This window comes from Theropithecus gelada, chromosome 19, assembly GCF_003255815.1.
Source record: "Theropithecus gelada isolate Dixy chromosome 19, Tgel_1.0, whole genome shotgun sequence".
Taxonomy (NCBI): domain Eukaryota; kingdom Metazoa; phylum Chordata; class Mammalia; order Primates; family Cercopithecidae; genus Theropithecus; species Theropithecus gelada.
The window spans coordinates 28,065,100-28,083,797 of record NC_037687.1 but is presented as its reverse complement, the minus strand read 5'-3'; the positions used below and the strand labels follow the sequence as shown (position 1 = coordinate 28,083,797).

Here is an 18,698-nt window from a genome sequence, read left to right as displayed (position 1 = left end):
AACAGGCTGGAGTACCGGGTATGGTTAGGGATGGATAGGGAAGTGGGAATCCGGTAGAACATGGCCTTCTGGGGGCTGACTGCCTATTAGGAATTGTGAATGGGGTTGGAGAAGAGGTTAGAAAACTGGGTGCAGAATGGGTTGAAGTTAGGGATGGGCATGGAACTCGGTGGGGCAGGGGGAAGGAAATGGAATTTCCCCTTACCCTTGTTGGGTCCTGGTGCCTGAAAGTTCACAGTGGGTTCAACTCCGGCTTGGGCGGAGTCAGATCTAGGTCCCAGCACGTCCTGGAAGCTCCGCCCCAAGCAGAGGGCCAAGCCCAGGCTGGGGGGTGCCTGGAGACAGCCCGCTGAGCCACTGGGGGTGGAGAGGGGGAGGCCGGGGACCAGGAAATGCTGAGTGAGCTGGGGGAGGGAGTTCAGGGGTTAAAAGCCATGGGTCGGGGCTGAAGTTCTAGGCAGCTGGCGGCTGACACTCCTGGCGGGCCCCTCACTCAGGTAGGGTCTGCCTGGGGCGGGGGCGGGGAGCTGAGGAGGGCAGGAAGGGGAGAGAGGAGGGGATAGAAGGGATGGGGAAAGCAGAAGGGCAGCTGAGTCAGGGAGAGGGAGAGTGAAGCTAGAGTCTCAGATCTAGAGAGAAACCTGCAGAGACGGAGAGAGGCGAAGGGAGCGGACAGAGAAGAACTTGGGCTAATACCAAGCGTGGGGACAGACCTAGAGGGGTAGAATGGAAGGCTGACTCTGGAGGAAAAGGGCGAGAGTGCACGGACTACCCAGCTCGCCAGAGGGCAGGGGGGAAGGGACGGCTTCCCGGGGTGAGGGGCTGCACGCCGGAGCCCCAGGGGGTTGCACACTGCTCCTCCCACCTCGCTACTGCACCCCTTCCAAGGATGCAATTGGGGGTGGGGGGCAGATTCCAGGGTCAGAGCTGTCAAGAGTGAATGAGGGGAGGAGAGATTTAGGAGCCGAGAGGTTTCAGACGCGGAGGTTCCGGGCACGCCCTCGACACCCCCTTCACCTTCTCCTCAGGCCCCGCCCACCCTGCCCTCCCGATCCCGGAGCCATGTGGCCCCTGGCCCTAGTGATCGCCTCCCTGACCGTGGCTTTGTCAGGAGGTAAGAATGTGCGGGGGTGGAGGCGCGGCGGCCACTCGGGACAATGGTAGGAGGGGTCAGGCCGAAGGGGGAGGGGGCGTGGAATCCGCAAGCTCCGCCCCCCACCCACTCGGACTCGGGTCCCGTGGGGACAGCCCAGAGCTCTTCCTGCCTGTCCCTGGGTGACCTGGTTTCCCGGCTGAGGTCGGCCCTCTGACCCCAGACCCCTCACCTCCCAAAATATCCTCTCAGCAGCCTCTTCCCCCGTTCAAGGCTTCCTGTCCTCTCTGGAAAGCTGAAGGACACGGGTTCGTGTCCTGACGCTGCCGCTTTGAGCCAGTAGCCTAGCAGCTGCTTTGTGCCTAAATTGTCTTCATCTGGAAAATGGGCTCAATCTATAAGTGCTTATCACAGAAGGTCACTGTGAATATTGAAACGAGGTGATGCGTCGAACATGCAATATGTCACAGATAGAAGGGACTTGAAAGTTAGCCACTTAGCCGTTATTACTTTATTAGTAGTAGTCTCTTTTTTTTTTTTCTTTTCTTTCTTTCTTTTTTTTTTTTTTTTTTGAGACGGAACCTTGCCCTATGGCCCAGGTTGGAATGCAGTAGCACGATCTCGGCTTACTGAAACCTCCACCTCCCGGGTTGAAGCGATTCTCCTGCCTCAGCTTCCTGAGTAGCTGGATTACAGGCGCCCGCTACCATGCCCAACTAATTTTTGCATTTTCAGCCGAGACGGGGTTTTGCCCTGTTGGTTAGGCTGGTCTCAAACTTCTGACCTCAAGTGGCCTGCCTCAGCCTCCCAAAGTGCTGGGATTACAGGCATGAGCCACCGAGCCCGGCCTCTAGTATTCTGTCTTCATACTCAGTCCCTTCCAGAACCTTCCAGATTGTTCTTCTTTTCATCCTTGAGTTGACCCCAAACCTATGTGACTTTGCTGCAAATTGGTAGTCCTTAAGATCCCTATGGATCTTTCCCATCTTTCCCTGCCATTGTAAGCAGTTTCTCTGGAAACCCCATTCATGCATAATTTAGTCATTCAACAAACAGCTATTAAACACCGGCCACTGTGCTGGGTGCTGTACAAGCAGAGACACAGTCCCTGCTCTCAGCACCTGGAGTCTAGCGGGGACAGACGCAGATGTTATTCAAACAATTATCCAAATAATTAGTTAATAATTATCTTGACATGAGGTGAAGACTTCAAGGAGCCAAGCCAGGGGCCTAGAGATGTAATGGCGGCTCCCCGACCAGAGGCCTTCCCAAAGGGCTTGACCCTTGAGCCAAGACCTGAAAAAGGAGGGGTCTGTGGGTGCCTGGCACCTGGCACCATCCTTGGCCTGAAGGTGGGGTGGCTTCTCTCCTCTGGCGACACTCCCTGGATTCATGCCCGTGCCTCTCCTGAGTGCCACACCCTAGGCTAGGAGATCCACATGCTACGCCTTGTGGAGTCCTCAACAACCTGGCAAGGTAGGTGCACTGTAATTACTCCAATTTCACGGCAGAGAAACCTAGGACTCAAAGACAGAAGGCTCCTGCTCCAATGACACCAGCAATGCCTGAGTCAGAATCCTAATCAAGGTTGTCCGCCCTGTCCTCCATATCCTGGACTTGAGGCTCTGAAAACCATTTGTACAACTTTTGACCTAATCATTTACTTAAAGTTAGCTTTTTTTTTTTTTTACTCAAACAAAAGCGTGTTCAAGTTTATATTACTGTCCTGAATAGAGAACAGAATTCTTTGTCATAAATAAAAGGTGAGGAAGGAAATAAATCCTGCACAATGAAGAGAAAATAATGTTTATTGGGTTGGACCACCTGAAATTGCTGATACTTGATCATTTTTGATCTTCCTAAAACAGCTTTTGCAGATGTTTCAACATGATAAATGTTAGGTGGCCTGATGAGGCTTCTGTGTCCTCTTAGTTTTTTTTTTTTTTTTTTGAGACGGAGTCTCGTTCTGTCGCCCAGGCTGGAGTGCAGTGGTCGCCCAGGCTGGAGTGCGGTGGCCGGATCTCAGCTCACTACAAGCTCTGCCTCCCGGGTTCACGCCATTCTCCTGCCTCAGCCTCCCAAGTAGCTGGGACTACAGGTGCCACCACCTCGCCCGGCTAGTTTTTTGTATTTTTTAGTAGAGACGGGGTTTCACCGTGTTAGCCAGGACGGTCTCGATCTCCTGACCTCGTGATCTGCCCTTCTCGGCCTCCCAAAGTGCTGGGATTACAGGCTTGAGCCACCGCACCCGGCCCTCTTAGCTTTAAAAAGTGAGCTCAGTGAGGATTAGGGAGGTGTTAAAACCGTATTAGCACCACCTGAGACTTTATCCTTGACAAAATCAGGATTAAAAGAGAACTGGATGCTGACTCAGCGTCTGAGTGTGCGATTTAGTGTTACTTATATCTCATCTCTCTACCACCTAAAATGATCCTGTGCTCACCAATAACTTCTGTCCCGAACTGAAAACCACTGGGCTAATCCCACTGCTTGCCCTGTAGTTGGGGAAGCTAGATGGGGAGGCGGAGGGACCTCCTGCTGTAGCTAATAATTAATAATAACATTGCCCACTGACTGAGTGCTCTCTATGCTACCTGCTGTGCTGTATGGTTTGAAATGCGGGATCATCTTGAATTCTTCAACTGTGCAATGAGAGATGAACTGTTACTTTTTCTACTTGACAGCTGGGGAAACTGAGGCGGGTAATTTGCACAAGGTCACACAGTCACAAAATGGCATGCATATTCAGGATTGGATTCTCCCTGTCCCATGGACCCCTGCTGTGCTTCCAATACCAGACACAGTGCCTGGCACACACAGCATTTATTTATTGAGCCCCCACTGTGTGCCAGGCACTGTGTTAGGTCCTGGGAATATGGTACTAAATAAAGCAGTTAAGGTGCCTGTTGTCAATGGAGCTTACAGTCAAAGTGGAGAGATTTTAAAAAATGAATGTATACAAATGTAAAGAGAAATGAATAGCAATCATTGTTCTAATGAAAACCAACCAGAAGAATGTAATGGGGGATGAGTGGGGACCAGGAGAGTCAACATTAGACCAGGTGGTCAGGGAAGGCCTCTCTGAAAAGAAGACATTTACCTGACCTCTCAGAATTAAGAAGGACCCAGACATACAACCTCCAGATTCTGAGGTTCATCCAGTAGAATATTCCATATATATGAAATGTCCTATATCTGTGCTGTCCAATTATCCACTTGCCACTTTAGGCTATTGAATGTTTGAGATATGGCTGGTGTGACTTAAGAACTGAATTTTTAATTTACTTTTACTTCATTTTAATTAGTTTAAATTTAAATAGCCACATGTAGCTAGTGGCTACCATATGAAACAACACAGGTCTGGAGAAAGGACTGTCCAGAGAGAGGAAATAGTAAGTATAAAATGTCTAGTATGGGGGCATCCAAGATGATTTAAATTCCTTTTTTCTTTAAATGCCTGGTGTGTTTGAAGAACAGGTCTATGAGGCTGGACCAGAGGAAGTCAGAAGAAAGAGGTTGGAGATGGGGTCAAAGATGCTGGCAAGGGCCAGACAGCAAAGAGTCCTGCACACCTTGGGAAGGCTTTTTGGATTTATTTTAAAGGAAGTCAAGCCTGGGAACAACATCTGACTTTCTTTGTTTGAAGAGTCCTCAGCCTGCTTTGAGAAGACTGGATTGGAGGGATGTAAAAGTGGAAGGATTTAGGTTGATGTAGTCATTTGGGCTAGAGAAGATGGGGCATGGACCAAGATGGTGGCAGAAGTGTGGAGATAACTGGATATTTGGGAGATAAAACCAATAGGAATTGGCTGTGAGTGATGAAGGAAAGAGGAGAAGCAAAGATGACTCCCAGTTTTGGAGCTGAGCACTGAGGTGGGAAATACTGGAGGGAACAGTTTTGATTGAGAAGGATCAAACTGGGAATACAAAGCTTAAGATGCCCGTAAAGCATTCAAATCAACAGTGTTTGAGATTTGAGCTTAAAGAAGAGTTCAGGGCTGGAGATGGTTAGCCTGTAGCTGGTATTTAAAGCCATGGAGGCAACCAGTATATATGCAGTGAAAGCATAGAGAGGTAGGTGGAAAGATGGTTGGATGGATGCATGGATGGATATATGGATGGATGGATGGACGGATGGATGGATGGATGGGCGGATGGATGGTTGGATTGGATGGATGAATGGATAGATGGATGGATGGATGGATGGATGATGGATGGACGGATGGATGGACGGATGGATGGACAGATGGATGAATAAATGGACCAGTGGATGGAGGGACAGATGAGTTGATGGATGGATAAATGGATGAGTGGGTAGATGGATGCATGGATGGATGAATGGATAAATGGATGAGTGGATGGATGGATGAGTGGATGGATGGATGGATGGATGAATTGGTGGATAAATGGATGAGTGGATGGATGGATGGATGGATGGATGGATGGATGGATGGATGGATGGTTAGATGACTACCTAAATGGATGAATGGATAGATGGATGAGTAGATGGGTGGACAAATCAATAGGATGAATTGGGGATGGATGATTGGATAGATTGATGGATGGATATTGCCTAGGTGGATGTGTAAGTCAGTCTCACTTCTACCTCCTGAAATCCATCCTCTGGTAGAATGATATAAAAAATGCATGTGGAGAGAAAGTCAATCTCCTGCTTACCTATCAGTAACATCCTCATTTTGTGAACTCTTCTGTTAACCCCCAGTGGGGTTAACAGATTTGGTAGTTATTTGGAAAAGAATGTCACCTCCTTGCCCTAACTCATCTCCACTTGGTCAAGAATAGCAACTGCCAGAGGTCGGCAAATTCGTCTTCAGTTCCTGGTCACCCAGGGCAATAGTCTGACCCTTTCCCTAAGCCCAGGAACCACAACTCCAGGGCTCCTCTGCACCCTGGATCCCAGTTTTCAAACAATCTCTCTTCTTTACCAGGTATCTCCCAGGAGTCTTCCAAGGTTCTCAACACCAATGGGACCAGTGGGTTTCTCCCAGGTGGCTACACCTGCTTTCCCCACTCTCAGCCCTGGCAGGCAGCCCTACTAGTGCGAGGGCGGCTACTCTGTGGGGGAGTCCTGGTCCACCCCAAATGGGTCCTCACTGCCGCACACTGTCTGAAGGAGTATGTAGGGGTCAGGGGAGCATGGGGTAGGGATGAGAATGGGACTGGGATTATGGATGGGATGGAGTTGGATTTAAGAATGGAGTTGGAGTTAGGGTTGGGGATGGATATGGGGGTGAGAATGAGGTGTGGGGTTGAGATATGGGGATTGGGTATGGGAATAGAATCAAAGTAGAGGATTTGGATGGGATTGAAGTTGAGGATAGGGGAGATATGTTTGGAGATGAGGAAGGTAGGATGGAAAAGAGGTTAGGCTGGGGATGGGAAGAGGTTGGGGCTGGGATGGGGATGGAAATGGGTTCCTCTTCTTTTCTAACCACCCTCTTCCTGCACCCACAGGGGGCTCAAAGTTTACCTAGGCAAGCATGCCCTAGGGCGTGTGGAAGCTGGTGAGCAGGTGAGGGAAGTTGTCTACTCTATCCCCCACCCTGAATACCGGAGAAGTCCCACCCACCTGAACCACGACCATGACATCATGCTTCTGGAGCTGCAGTCCCCGGTCCAGCTCACAGGCTACATCCAAACCCTGTCCCTTTCCCACAACAACCGCCTAACCCCTGGCACCACCTGTCGGGTGTCTGGCTGGGGCACCACCACCAGCCCCCAGGGTATGCACCCACACAGGTGGCCTGAGGCCCCACAGGAGTGGCTGGGGAAACAGGGGCGAGATGGGAGGGAAGGTCTGAGGTAGATTCTTTTATATATAAAAATATAAATTACTAAATAAACATATTTACTATTTATATAACAATTTATATACAGTTATAATTATATACAGTTAGCTGTATCCTTTATATAAATGTATATAAATTCATGAATATATAAAAATATAAATAGATCTAATATATGTGAATATATTATATGATGTATATTATGTATTATATAGCAATATATTTATATATTATACAAAAATTATACAAATTAAATGTATTTTATAATTATAAAATTTATCAATTATGTATTTTAAATATGTATTTCTCCATAGTGTATATATTATAACTATATCATCTATATTTAAATTATATATTATAAATGTATTTTATAAATGTATACATTTATATATTTATATACTGTAAATGAATTTTATAATTTATAATATATAAATCATACATTTATATATTATAAATGTATAAATTTAAATATAAATATAAAAATATAAATATAAAATTTTTATATTTCTATAATTTATAAAATGTTTAATATGTTAAATATGCTTATTAATGAAATTTCTAATAATTCAATTTAATAATTATATATCATTACTTATTAAGTATAGTACATTGTATATGTGAATATAAAGTTGATGTATATACCAACAAGAGCCCTTTGCATCTCTTTAGCAATCCCTGACTCTCTCCCAGACTCATGTTTGTACCTTTCTCCTCAACATGCCTCGTCTCTCTTCCTACCATTCTATCCAACTCTTCCATAAGTCTTCCCATCCCTGTTCCTGCCTTTCCCATCTTTAGTTCTCTATTTCTGACCATCTCCCTATTCCAACTCCCTCTCTCTAACTTTCTGTCCCCACCACTGGCTCCACCACTCTCCTTATCAACCTCCCATTCTCTTGTCCCTTCTCTCCCTGTCCTTCCTTCCACTTTTCTCCTCATCTCTCCCTTTGCCTCTCTGCCATGTCCCTCCATATTTCTGTCACTTCCATTGCTTTACCCAGATAGGTGCTCATCTCTTCTGCATCTTTCTCTTCCCATCTCAATTTTCTACCTACTCTTTACCCATTCAACTTGCATATTTAACCTTCATCCCATATCCTATCCAGGTCGGATACCTTAGACCTTCTCTTTCTTCTCCCCAGTGAATTACCCCAAAACTCTACAATGTGCCAACATCCAACTTCGCTCAGATGAGGAGTGTCGTCAAGTCTACCCAGGAAAGATCACTGACAACATGTTGTGTGCCGGCACTAAAGAGGGTGGCAAAGACTCCTGTGAGGTGAGGCCAGGAGGCTGGTGGGTGCCTAGGACAGGATAGAAAGCCAGAATGGAAGTGACAGATGCTGGGGAAAAAGCTTTGTTTCCAGCATTAGGGGAACCAATCTTTATAAGGTACAATGCTCCCTCACATAGGAGGTCAAGACAAAAAGAGGCACCCAGGGATGGCAGGAATAATTCATCATAAGCCCCAGCTTTGACTGAGTGGCTGCCCAGATCCCTGTGTTGAGATGCATAAAAGTTGGTATTCTTTCAATTGTGAGTGACAACCAACTCAAACTGGCTTAAACAAAATGCTGGCTTTTGTAACTGAAAATCCAGGGTGTCTGACTTTAGGCACAGATGGATCCAGGTATGCAAATTGTGTGTTTGGAATTCTGTCTTTCTTTTAACTCTCAGCTCTTCTTTATTCTCTTTTGGCTTCATTCTCAGTTAGATTCTTCCCATGACAAGATGGCCCCAGCGGCTTTGAGCTTACATCCTACCCGCTAGGCAACCCTATTAGAAAGAGAATCTCTCTTTTCCAATAGTTCACATAAAAGTTTTGAGCATGATTCTCACTAGGCTGACCTAAGTCATGTGTCCTGAGCCATAAGTCCATCAGAGCTGTGGGATTCTCTGATGGGCCAAGCCTGAGTCACATAGTTAACTGTGGGTGCTGGAGAGGGCCAGGGACAAACGGCATGGACTGGGAGTGGAGAAGGGCAGTTCCCCAAATGAAAAAGTCAGGAGTGGCTGTTACCAAAATAAGGGGAAATGGCCAAGTACAGTAGTTCATGCCTGTAATCCCAGCACTTTGGGAGGCTGAGGTGGGAGGATTACTTGAGCCCAGGAGTTTGAGGCCAGCCTGGGCAACATAGTGAGACTCTGTCTCTACAAAAAAGAAAAAAAATTTTTTTAGCCAGGTGTGGTGGTATACACCTGTAGTCCTAGCTACTTGGGAGGCTGAGGCAGAAGGACTACTTGAACCCAGGAGCTCGATGCTGCAGTGAGGTAAGATCATGCCACTGCACTCCAGCCTGGGTGATCAAGCAAGCCCCGGTCTCAAAAACAAAAAGAAGGCCGGGCACAGTGGCTCAAGCCTGTAATCCCAGCACTTCGGGAGGCTGAGACGGGCGGATCATGAGGTCAGGAGATTGAGACCATCCTGGCTAACACGGTGAAACCCCGTCTCTACTAAAAAATACAAAAAAAAAAACTAGCCGGGTGAGGTGGCAGGCGCCTGTAGTCCCAGCTACTCGGGAGGCTGAGGCAGGAGAATGGCGTGAACCTGGGAGGCGGAGCTTGCAGCGAGCTGAGATCCGGCCACTGCACTCCAGCCCGGGCACAGAGCAAGACTCTGTCTCAAAAAAAAAAAAAAAAAAAAAAAAAAACCAAAAAGAAATAAATAGAGCAAGACACTGTCTCTAATAAATAAATAAATAAATAAATAGTTAAAAATGAATGTTTAATTTTTTTTTAAATAAGAGGAAATGGATACTACATGAGCAAAAAAAAAAAAAAAAAAAAACCAACCTGCATCCAATAAAGAAGTTGAGATTTGATTCAGTGAGAAAGAGTATGATACTATATTAATGATATGTGCCTTGATCCACTAGTGATGTCTGCCTTGGGCTCAGGAAGAGAAATAGATGTACACGTGTATTGCATACCCTGCCCAGATGTGGATGGGTTCACTCAATAGTGAGAGGCACAAAGGAGTCTTAAAGTAGGAACAGGGTCAGCTGGTGTGGGGCAAGGGGTGCAAGGTGGGATTTAGTACCAGGGAAACAAAAATGGGTATGAAGTAAGTTGTTACCATTTTAATGAAACTGTGGAACAGAGAAAGACACAGAAATTTCTCTGTGTCTCTCTTTCTCTGGGCCTATCTCTGTCTTTCTGTCCCTATTTCTGTCTCTTGCTGTCTGTCCCTCTGTGTTTGTCTTGTCTGTTTCTCACTGTCTTCATTGCTTTCTCTCACACTGTGTGTGTCTGACTCTGCCTCTCTGAGTCTCCTTCTCTGTGTGTGTCTCTCTCCATCTTTCACTCTCTCCCCACGTCTCCCTGTCCCTGCCTTGTTTAGCCCCAGCAAGGACCCACCTCTCTCTCTCTCTCTTTCTTTCCCCAACTCAGGGTGACTCTGGGGGCCCCCTGGTCTGTAACAGAACACTGTATGGCATCATCTCCTGGGGAGACTTCCCATGTGGGCAGCCTGACCGGCCTGGTGTCTACACCCGTGTCTCAAGATACGTCCTGTGGATCCGTGAAACAATCCGAAAATATGAAACCCAGCAGCAAAAATGGTTGAAGGGCCCACAATAAAAGTTGTGAAATATACCGGCTTCCATCCTTTCACCATGACTTCCTGATATTGTCTGCTTAGCCCTTCTCTGCTCCTTATTCCCAGTGCTCCATTTGAACCAGTGATCCATGTCCTGAAAAATGCTCAATCCCAGTTGACATTCCATGTTTCAGAAGCATTCAGGCACTGCCAGGCTTGCAGTCTCCCAGATGTTGCATCCCAGAAACATCTCAACAACCTGAATGTCCCAACCCAGACAATGGCCCAGGTCTCTCAACTGCATCAGCATGGCTTCTATGAGCCCACATCACCACCTGAATGTTCTGTCTGCGGCACATTCTTAAATATTTCCGTCAGCCCATCTCAACAATATATGTCCTATCAATGGACCATCCTTGACAACATCCTCTAACTCTTCAAGTATTTATTCAATGCCAGTATCCTAGACCTTCTATTTTTCGCACTCAAGAAGGCTCTAGACTCCCATGATAGTTCATCCTGAAAATATTATCTTATGCCCACAATCTTCTGCCCTGACAACATTCTATGTACCTCTGTGACTCACCACAGCTAACATTGGATCCTCAGAATGGTTCATTCTCACACTGTTATGGTTGTCTCAGATGTCCCAACCCAACCTACATCCCACATTCTTCCAATACCCCATCTCTGCCAACATTCCCTCTCTCTGAATCAACGGCACCCTAAGTCTCTAGAGTTATAGGGTTCAATATACCAAAGGGTCTCCTTGCCTGAGCTATATTGTCTACCAAATATTCTGTCCTGTATCCCCGCCATGAACATGCTTGTTCAGTGTCCCTTGCTGTTACATCTTTGTCCATGACCCTAAAATGTAGAGCAAATCCTTGCTTTGGACAAGTTATAAAACTCACAGTCTCTGTGCTTTCTCATCTATAAAATGGGTTCATGATTTTTTGTAATTGTAGCATTATTACAAGGATAAATGTCAAGCATTTATCATTATTATTGTTTGCATGATTCCCATAAAATATTACCTTAGAATGTTAATAACAGCCCTTCAAATTTGCAAAATGTCCAAAAAAGATGTTGCACTCATTTATTTTCCTCAGGAGACATTTATTCAGTGTTGACTATGTGCAAGCATTCTCCTGGGTGTTGGTAAATATAGTTTATTTATTCAACAAACATTTGTACCTATCATGAGCCAGGCACTGTTGCAGACACAAGTGATAACCAATGAGCTAAACAGATAAAAATTTCTGCCCTTGTAGAACTTACATTCTTTTCAGGAAGTCTCCATAACAAAAATGAATAAAGAAATAGGCTGTCAGGTGGTGCCACAAGCCATGGCAAGAAATGAAACAAGGGCCATGTGTGGTGGCTCATGCCTGTAATGCCAACACTTGAGGCCACGGTGGGAGGATCGCTTGACACCAGGAGTTCAAGACCAGCCCGGACAACATAGCAAGATCCCATCTCTACAAGAAAGTTTAAAAAATTAGCTGGACACAGTGGCACGAGTCTGTAGTCCCAGCTATTCAGAAGGCTGAGGCGGGAGGATTGCATGAGCCCAGGAGTTTGAGGTTGCAGTGAGCTGTGATTGTGCCACTACACTCAAGCCTGGATGACAGAGCAAGACCCTGTTAAGAAGAAGGAGAAGGAGAGAAACAGGAAGAGGAAGAGGAAGAGAAGGAAGAAGAAGAAGAGGAGGAGGAGGAGGAGGAAGAGGAAGAAGAAAGAAGAAGAAGAGGAAGAAGAAGAAGAAGAACAAGAAGAGGAGAAGAAGAAAGGATTAAGAATTGGGAATGCAGGGTTGTATATGTGGAAGGGATGGCATTACAATTTAAACAGCATGGCCAGGGAAGAGGACCTAACTGAGATGGTAACATTTAAAGAAAGACCGAAAGGAAGAAGGGAAGAAGCAAAGCACATATCTGAGGAGCAGCCACTGGAGCAGGGGATACAGCTGTGCAAAGGCCCTGAGGCAGGAACCTGTTTGGTGTGTCTGAAGATCAGTGAAGAGGTTGGTGTGGCTGGAGCTGAGTGAGCGAGGAGGAGAGGGTGGGAGGTGAGGGCAGAGAATGAACGGAGCAGACTGCATTGGGTCCTGTGGGGCACAATGAAGACTTTGTTTTCCTCTGAGGAAGCCAGGAGGTATGAGAGGGCTCTGAGCAGAGGAGGCACTTTATTTGATTTGAATGTGCACAGGATTCCTCTGGCTACTCCATGGGGAACAGACTCAGGGAGGCCAGAGAGAAAGGGACTACATTAGCCCAGGCAAAAGGTGATGGTTCCTGGACCAAGGTGATGGCCTTAGAGAAGGCGAGAGGTCAGATTCTGGATCTGTTTGATGGGACTGTTGGACCATATCTGCCGACATCAGATGGGGAAGTGTGAGAAAAAGAGAAGTCAAAGATGACTCCAGAGATTTGGCCTGAGCAAAAGGAAGGGCTTTCATTTACAAAAATGTAACAAACTGAGAGGAACATATTTTAGGGCACCGATTAGGACATTTTGTCTTGAACTGTTTGTTAGACACTCAAGTGGAAATAAACTGTTCTCGGAGAATTTGTAGAAAATAAACAACTACGGCCAGGCACGGAGGCTCACACCTGTAATCCCAGCACTTTGGGAAGCTGAGGCAGGCAGATCACTTGAGGTCAGGAGTTCAAGACCAGCCTGGCCAACATGGTGAAACCCCGTCTCTATCAAAAATACAAAAATTAGCTGGTGGTGGCAGGCGCCTGTAATCCCAGCGACTCAGAGGCTGAAGCAGGAGAATCGCTTGAACCTGGGAGGCAGAAGCTGCAGTGAGCCAAGATTGCGCCACTGCATTCTAGCCTGGGCGACAAAGTGAAACCCTGTCTCAAAAAGAAAGAAACAACTACACAAACTAAATAACTGCAGATTGTGATGATTTCTGTGTGATGATAATAACAAATGCAAACATTTCCATGAAGGATACAAGCAAGGATTTGTGTTAGAGAATCAAGAAGGAGGCTGTTTTGAATAGGGTGATCAAGAAGGGCTTCTTGGAGGAGGTGGCATGGCCAAAGGGTTAAAGGGAGCCAGTTTAGCAAAGAATGGGGGAAATACCTCTGAAAAAAGGAGGCACTGGGCCAAAGTCCTTGAGTTTAGCCTATTCCAGGATCTGAGGGAAAGCCAGCATGACTGTACAGTAATGACGAAGGAGTGATTGGGTAGGGAATGAGATTGGAGGATTCTGCTGGAGCCAAATATGTGGAATCTTTTCAGCTGTAGTCAGGGAGGTGGTCTTTCTCCCATTGCAGTGGGGGAGCTCCTGGAGAGTGTCAACAGGGGAGGAATCATATCTGAAATCGGATTATCACTCTGATTGCTGGGTTACTGGTGGAGACAAGGTGCCAGGAGGGAATATTGGAAGCCAGGAGATGAACCTGAAGACTCCTGCAGTAATCAGTGGGTAAGATGATGGCTCAGCCAACATAGATGAAGATGGATTAGAATGAGAGTTTTGCAGTCACATTGAGGAAACTTAGCATACAGTCAATCCTATTTCTCACAGTAGTTACGTTCTACAAAGTCACCTCTAACACTGAATTAGCAACTACTAAAGCATTGCTTCTAGGGGGAAACATAGGGTTTAAGTTCTTTCAAGCCTCTGGTCACAATGCTTTTGTCACCTGATCAATATATAACCTTGTTTTAGGTGTGTTTCTCTTTAAAGACAACTTAATATATATGCATTGAACTCACAGCCGATGGTGATGTAACTCATGCCTGAATGAAGCGTCTCTAACACGTATTTTCTTTTTAAGTTTTTCAAAATTTATTTTATTCATTTTATTTTCTTGAGACAGGATCTTGCTCTGTTGCCCAGGCTGGAGTACAGTGGTGCAATCGTAGCTCAGTGCAGCTTTGAACTCCTAGGCTCAAGTGATCCTCCCACCTCAGCCTCCTGAGTTGCTGGGACTACAAGCATGCACCACCACGCCCAGCTAATTTTTTTTTTTTTTTTGAGATGGAGTCTCGCCCTGTCACCCTGGCTGGAGTGCAGTGGCCGGATCTCAGCTCACTGCAAGCTCCGCCTCCCGGGTTTACGCCATTCTCCTGCCTCAGCCTCCCGAGTAGCTGGGACTACAGGTGCCCGCCACCACACCCCGCTAGTTTTTTGTATTTTTTTAGTAGAGACGGGGTTTCACCACGTTAGCCAGGATGGTCTTGATCTCCTGACCTCATGATCCGCCCGTCTCGGCCTCCCGAAGTGCTGGGATTACAGGCTTGAGCCACTGCGCCCAGCCAGCTAATTTTTTTTTTTTTTATTTTTGTAGAGATGGAGTCTCACTCTCCTGCCCAGACTGGTCTCAAACTCCTGGACTCAAGTGATCCCCCCACCTTGGCCTCCCAGTGTATTGGGATTGTAGGCATGAGCCACCACACCTAGCCTTGTGTATTTTCCTATAAGGCACACCACAGCCTTCTTGCACTTAGGACGCTAGAAGGGACATTTTAAACAGCGAAATCAATGAAAACGTGAAAACGTGGCACTAAGTAGACCACGAAAAGGATGCTTGTTTACAGAATGAGAGCTGAAATAAGGGAGAGCATCGCCTTAATCGACCGCACCTGGGAGGGCGCACCTTAAGCAACTCAAATTGTTCACCACTCTGTGCATATTTGTAAACAGCTGCAAAAGTCCCAAGATATTGGTTTGGGGTTACCCACAGATTTCATCAAGCAGGTAAATTTGAAAATACAAATTCCATGAATCATGAGGATCAACTGTGTCCGTAGGGGTGAGGGCGAGCGTTGAGGATGATTCCTGTGTTTTTCAGGGGAGACTATAGTTTAGTGTTCGAACACACAAAGGGTGGAGTCTGAAAGATCTGGTTTTGCCACTTTATCTCTTGGGAACCTCAGTTCCTTAATCTGGTAATAACAGGCCCTACTGCTCAGGGCTGTTGGGAGGACAGAGTGAAAGATAGGTATTTAAAGGCTCTGCACACAGCAGCTTCTGAATCACCGATCCTCGTCAATGCAGAACCAGCATGACATAGTAGCTATGGAACACAGTTTCGGGGGCCAGGCTGCCTGGGTTTGAATGCTAGTTCTGTCACTTGTTGAACTGTATACTCTCCAAGTTACTCACCTTCTGTGTGCCTCAGTTTTCCCATTACTCAAGTACGTGTAACAATGGCGCTTAACACCAAATGGCTTTAAGACCTCAAAGCAAAAGGTTAAACTACAAAGTTAATAGAAGATAATGGCAGAGGCCAGGCGCCGTGGCTCATGCCTGTAATCCCAGCACTTTGGGAGGCCAAGGTGGGCAGATCACGAGGTCAGAAGATTGAGACCATCCTGGCTAACATGGTGAAACCCCGTCTCTACTGAAAATACAAAAAATTAGCCCGGCACGGTGGCGGGCACCTGTAGTTCCAGCTACTCTGGAGGCTGAGGCAGGAGAATGGTGTGAACCTGGGAGGTGGGGCTTGCAATGAGCAAAGATCACGCCATTGCACTCCATCCTGGGGTACAGAGTGAGACTCTATCAAAAAAAAAAAAAAAAAAGATAATGGCAGATAACATTTTTGTGATTTGGGGATGAGGAAGGACTTTTCTTCCTCCTCCTCCTCCTCCTCTTCCTCCTCCTCCTCCTGTTTGTCTTCGTCTTCTTTTTTTTTTGAGACAGGGTCTCACTCTGTCGCCCAGGCTGGAGTACAGTGATGCAATCACAGCTCACTGCAGCCTCAACTTCCTGGGCTCAAGCAATCCTCCCATCTCTCAGCCTGCCAAGTAGCTGGGACTACAGGTGCATGCCACCACGCCCACCTAATTTTTGTATTTTTTGTAGAGACAGAGTCTCGCCATGTTGCCCGGTCTGGTCTCAAACTCCTGGGCTCAAGCGATCTGCCCACCTCAGCCTCCCAATGTGCTGAGACTGCAGATGTGAGCCACTGTGCCTGGCCTGAGGAAGGATTTTTTAAAACTTCAGAAAGACAAATCTAAAGGCAAAATAATGTTTAATTTAATTACATCAAAGTTAAAGATTTCTGTTCATCAAAAGACACAACGGACAAGGTAAATCAACATGTAACAGCTTGAGAAGGTGACATTTGCAGTCTGTACTATTGACTTAAGATTGACATATTGACCCAAATATGCAAGGAAGTCCTGCAAAAATAAATGAGAATAATAAGCAAAGGGTATGAACAGATTTATAAAGAAGGAAACCCAAAAAACTCATACAAAATATGCTCAGACTCATTAGGTATCCAAGAAACACAAATACAAATAACAAATTGCTTTACATTTGTTGGATGGATTTAAGAAAATTTCAAAGTTAAGTAATCCGAAGTATTAGCAGAGATGTGGAAACACAGGAACGCTTGTGGACGGCTGGTGTGAATGTACATTGGTGTGGTTATTTCAGAAACTAATATGGCATTGCTTGGTTGAATTAAGTATATGTATATCCTAAGACCCAGTAGTTCCACTTCTGGGTGGCTACACAAAGGTAATAATTATGCACATCACAAAGGGGCAGATATAAGCTCTCTGTCACAGAGATTTTTGCTGTGGTGGAAATTAGAAGAAACCTGGTTACCTATTAATGGGGGAGTGGATGATAGAATATGGTGGATCCCTCATGGAGGACTTTGCAGCAGTTAAAAGCAACAAACTAGAGACAGCAATAGGAATCAAATCTTAAAGGTATAGTGCTACCAACTACAATGGTGAAAATTTAAAAGACAGACAATAGTAAGTGTTGACAAAGATATGGGCCAACTTGAACTGGAACCACACTACTGGTGGCAACACACAATTTGTAAGGACATATACTAATAAAAAGATCTACAACGTTGTGATTGTACTAAACACCACTGAACTGTCCACTTTAAATGGCTAATTTTATGATTTGTGAATTTCAACTTAATAAAAGGTTATGCAATAATAAATACAACAGCAAAAGACAGGATAATAAGGATAATAGCAAAGGAGACAAGATAGTAAAAATAATTACAAAGGATGCACATAATAAAAACAATAGCAAAGGATACACATTAACAAAGATAATGGCAAAAGGTACACAATGATAAAGACAATAGCAGAAGTGAAAGGAAATAAAAGGGAACAAAATAAATAAGGAAAACAAAAGAGGGATCCTCTCTAAATCACGAATGAAAATGTGTCACCAACTAATTCAACTCTTTCCACTGGAGGACCTTTCCACCCATATGTATCCATAAACTTTTTAAAATAAAAAAGAACAGCACTGACTGTAGAATGCTTTTGGGAGGATTAATCGAGCTCCTGTGAAAAGCTCAGAACACCACGAACAGAGTGAGAACTCAATAAGTGGTAGCTGTCATTATTTTCATTATTGTTGTTGCTCTTATTATTAGTGTAATTACGAGGCTGTCTCCAAGGTCCCAGTGCCAGGGGAGCTACCTTGAGTGACAGCTGTGGATTTTGGAGAGTAGGAGGCAGCCACCCAAATCCTTCCTATGGAACAGAAAATAATGACATAGCTGGGCTGGAGATTCTGACTATCAACAACACCTCGACTCAGGAAGGCTGGCCAGGTGGTGAGCTACTCAGCGTTCCCTCCCTCCTCCCTCTTCTGGGATTTCTCAGCCACCTGCCCTCCTCTTCCTGTTTTTTGCCCAGGGGAATTTTAATAACAATGGAAGCCTGCACTGGAAAGAATTTGGAGAGAACTGGTGGAGCCAGGAAATGGAGAAGGCTTGAAAAAGGGGGAGAAGCCCGGAATGGTGGCTCACGCCTGTAATTCCAGCACTTTGGGAGGCCAAGGCCGTTGGACTGCCTGAGCTCAGGAGTTCGAGACCACCTAGGGCAACATGGTGAAACCCGGTCTCTACTAAAAATACAAAAAATTAACCGAGTGTGGTGGCATATGCCTCTAGTCCCAGCTACTTGGGAGGTGAGACAGGAGAATTGCTTGAGCCCCAGAAGCGAAGCTTGCAGTGAGCTGAGACTGCACCACCACACTCCAGATGAGGCTACAGAGTGAGACTCCGTCTCAAAAAAAAAAAGGAAGAGAGAGAGAGAAAGATGGGGGGGAGGGGGTGGAGAGACAGAGAGAGAGAAAGAAAGAAAAAGAAAGAGAGGACAGAAAGGGGGAGAAAAGCAAAGTGGGGAATCAAGGGGGATTTTGTCAAAAGACGAACCAGGCTTTCTGGCGTTTGTCCAGGTTGGCACAGCACTGGAAGTCCTTTTTTTTTTTTTTTTTTTTTTTTTTTTTTTTTTTTTTTTTTTC

The 18,698-nt window shown here is 45.7% G+C and overlaps 1 protein-coding gene across 3 annotated transcripts; it reads left to right on the top strand.

The window, feature by feature from the left end:
• Positions 1–1,030: 1,030 nt before the first annotated feature.
• On the top strand, positions 1,031–11,443 carry KLK13 (kallikrein related peptidase 13). 3 transcript variants are annotated; one of them, XM_025367996.1, is made up of 5 exons: positions 1,031–1,114; positions 6,043–6,229; positions 6,569–6,618; positions 8,043–8,179; positions 10,291–11,443. In XM_025367996.1, exons 1-5 carry the CDS (start codon positions 1,063–1,065, stop codon positions 10,477–10,479), a joined length of 615 nt encoding a protein of 204 aa, XP_025223781.1. In that variant the 5' UTR covers positions 1,031–1,062; the 3' UTR covers positions 10,480–11,443. The 3 variants fall into 3 exon arrangements, with proteins under 3 accessions (XP_025223781.1, XP_025223780.1, XP_025223782.1); XM_025367995.1 differs by having other exon boundaries at positions 6,569–6,837; positions 10,291–10,491; XM_025367997.1 differs by lacking the exons at positions 6,043–6,229; positions 6,569–6,618.
• The last annotated feature ends 7,255 nt before the right edge of the window (positions 11,444–18,698 follow it).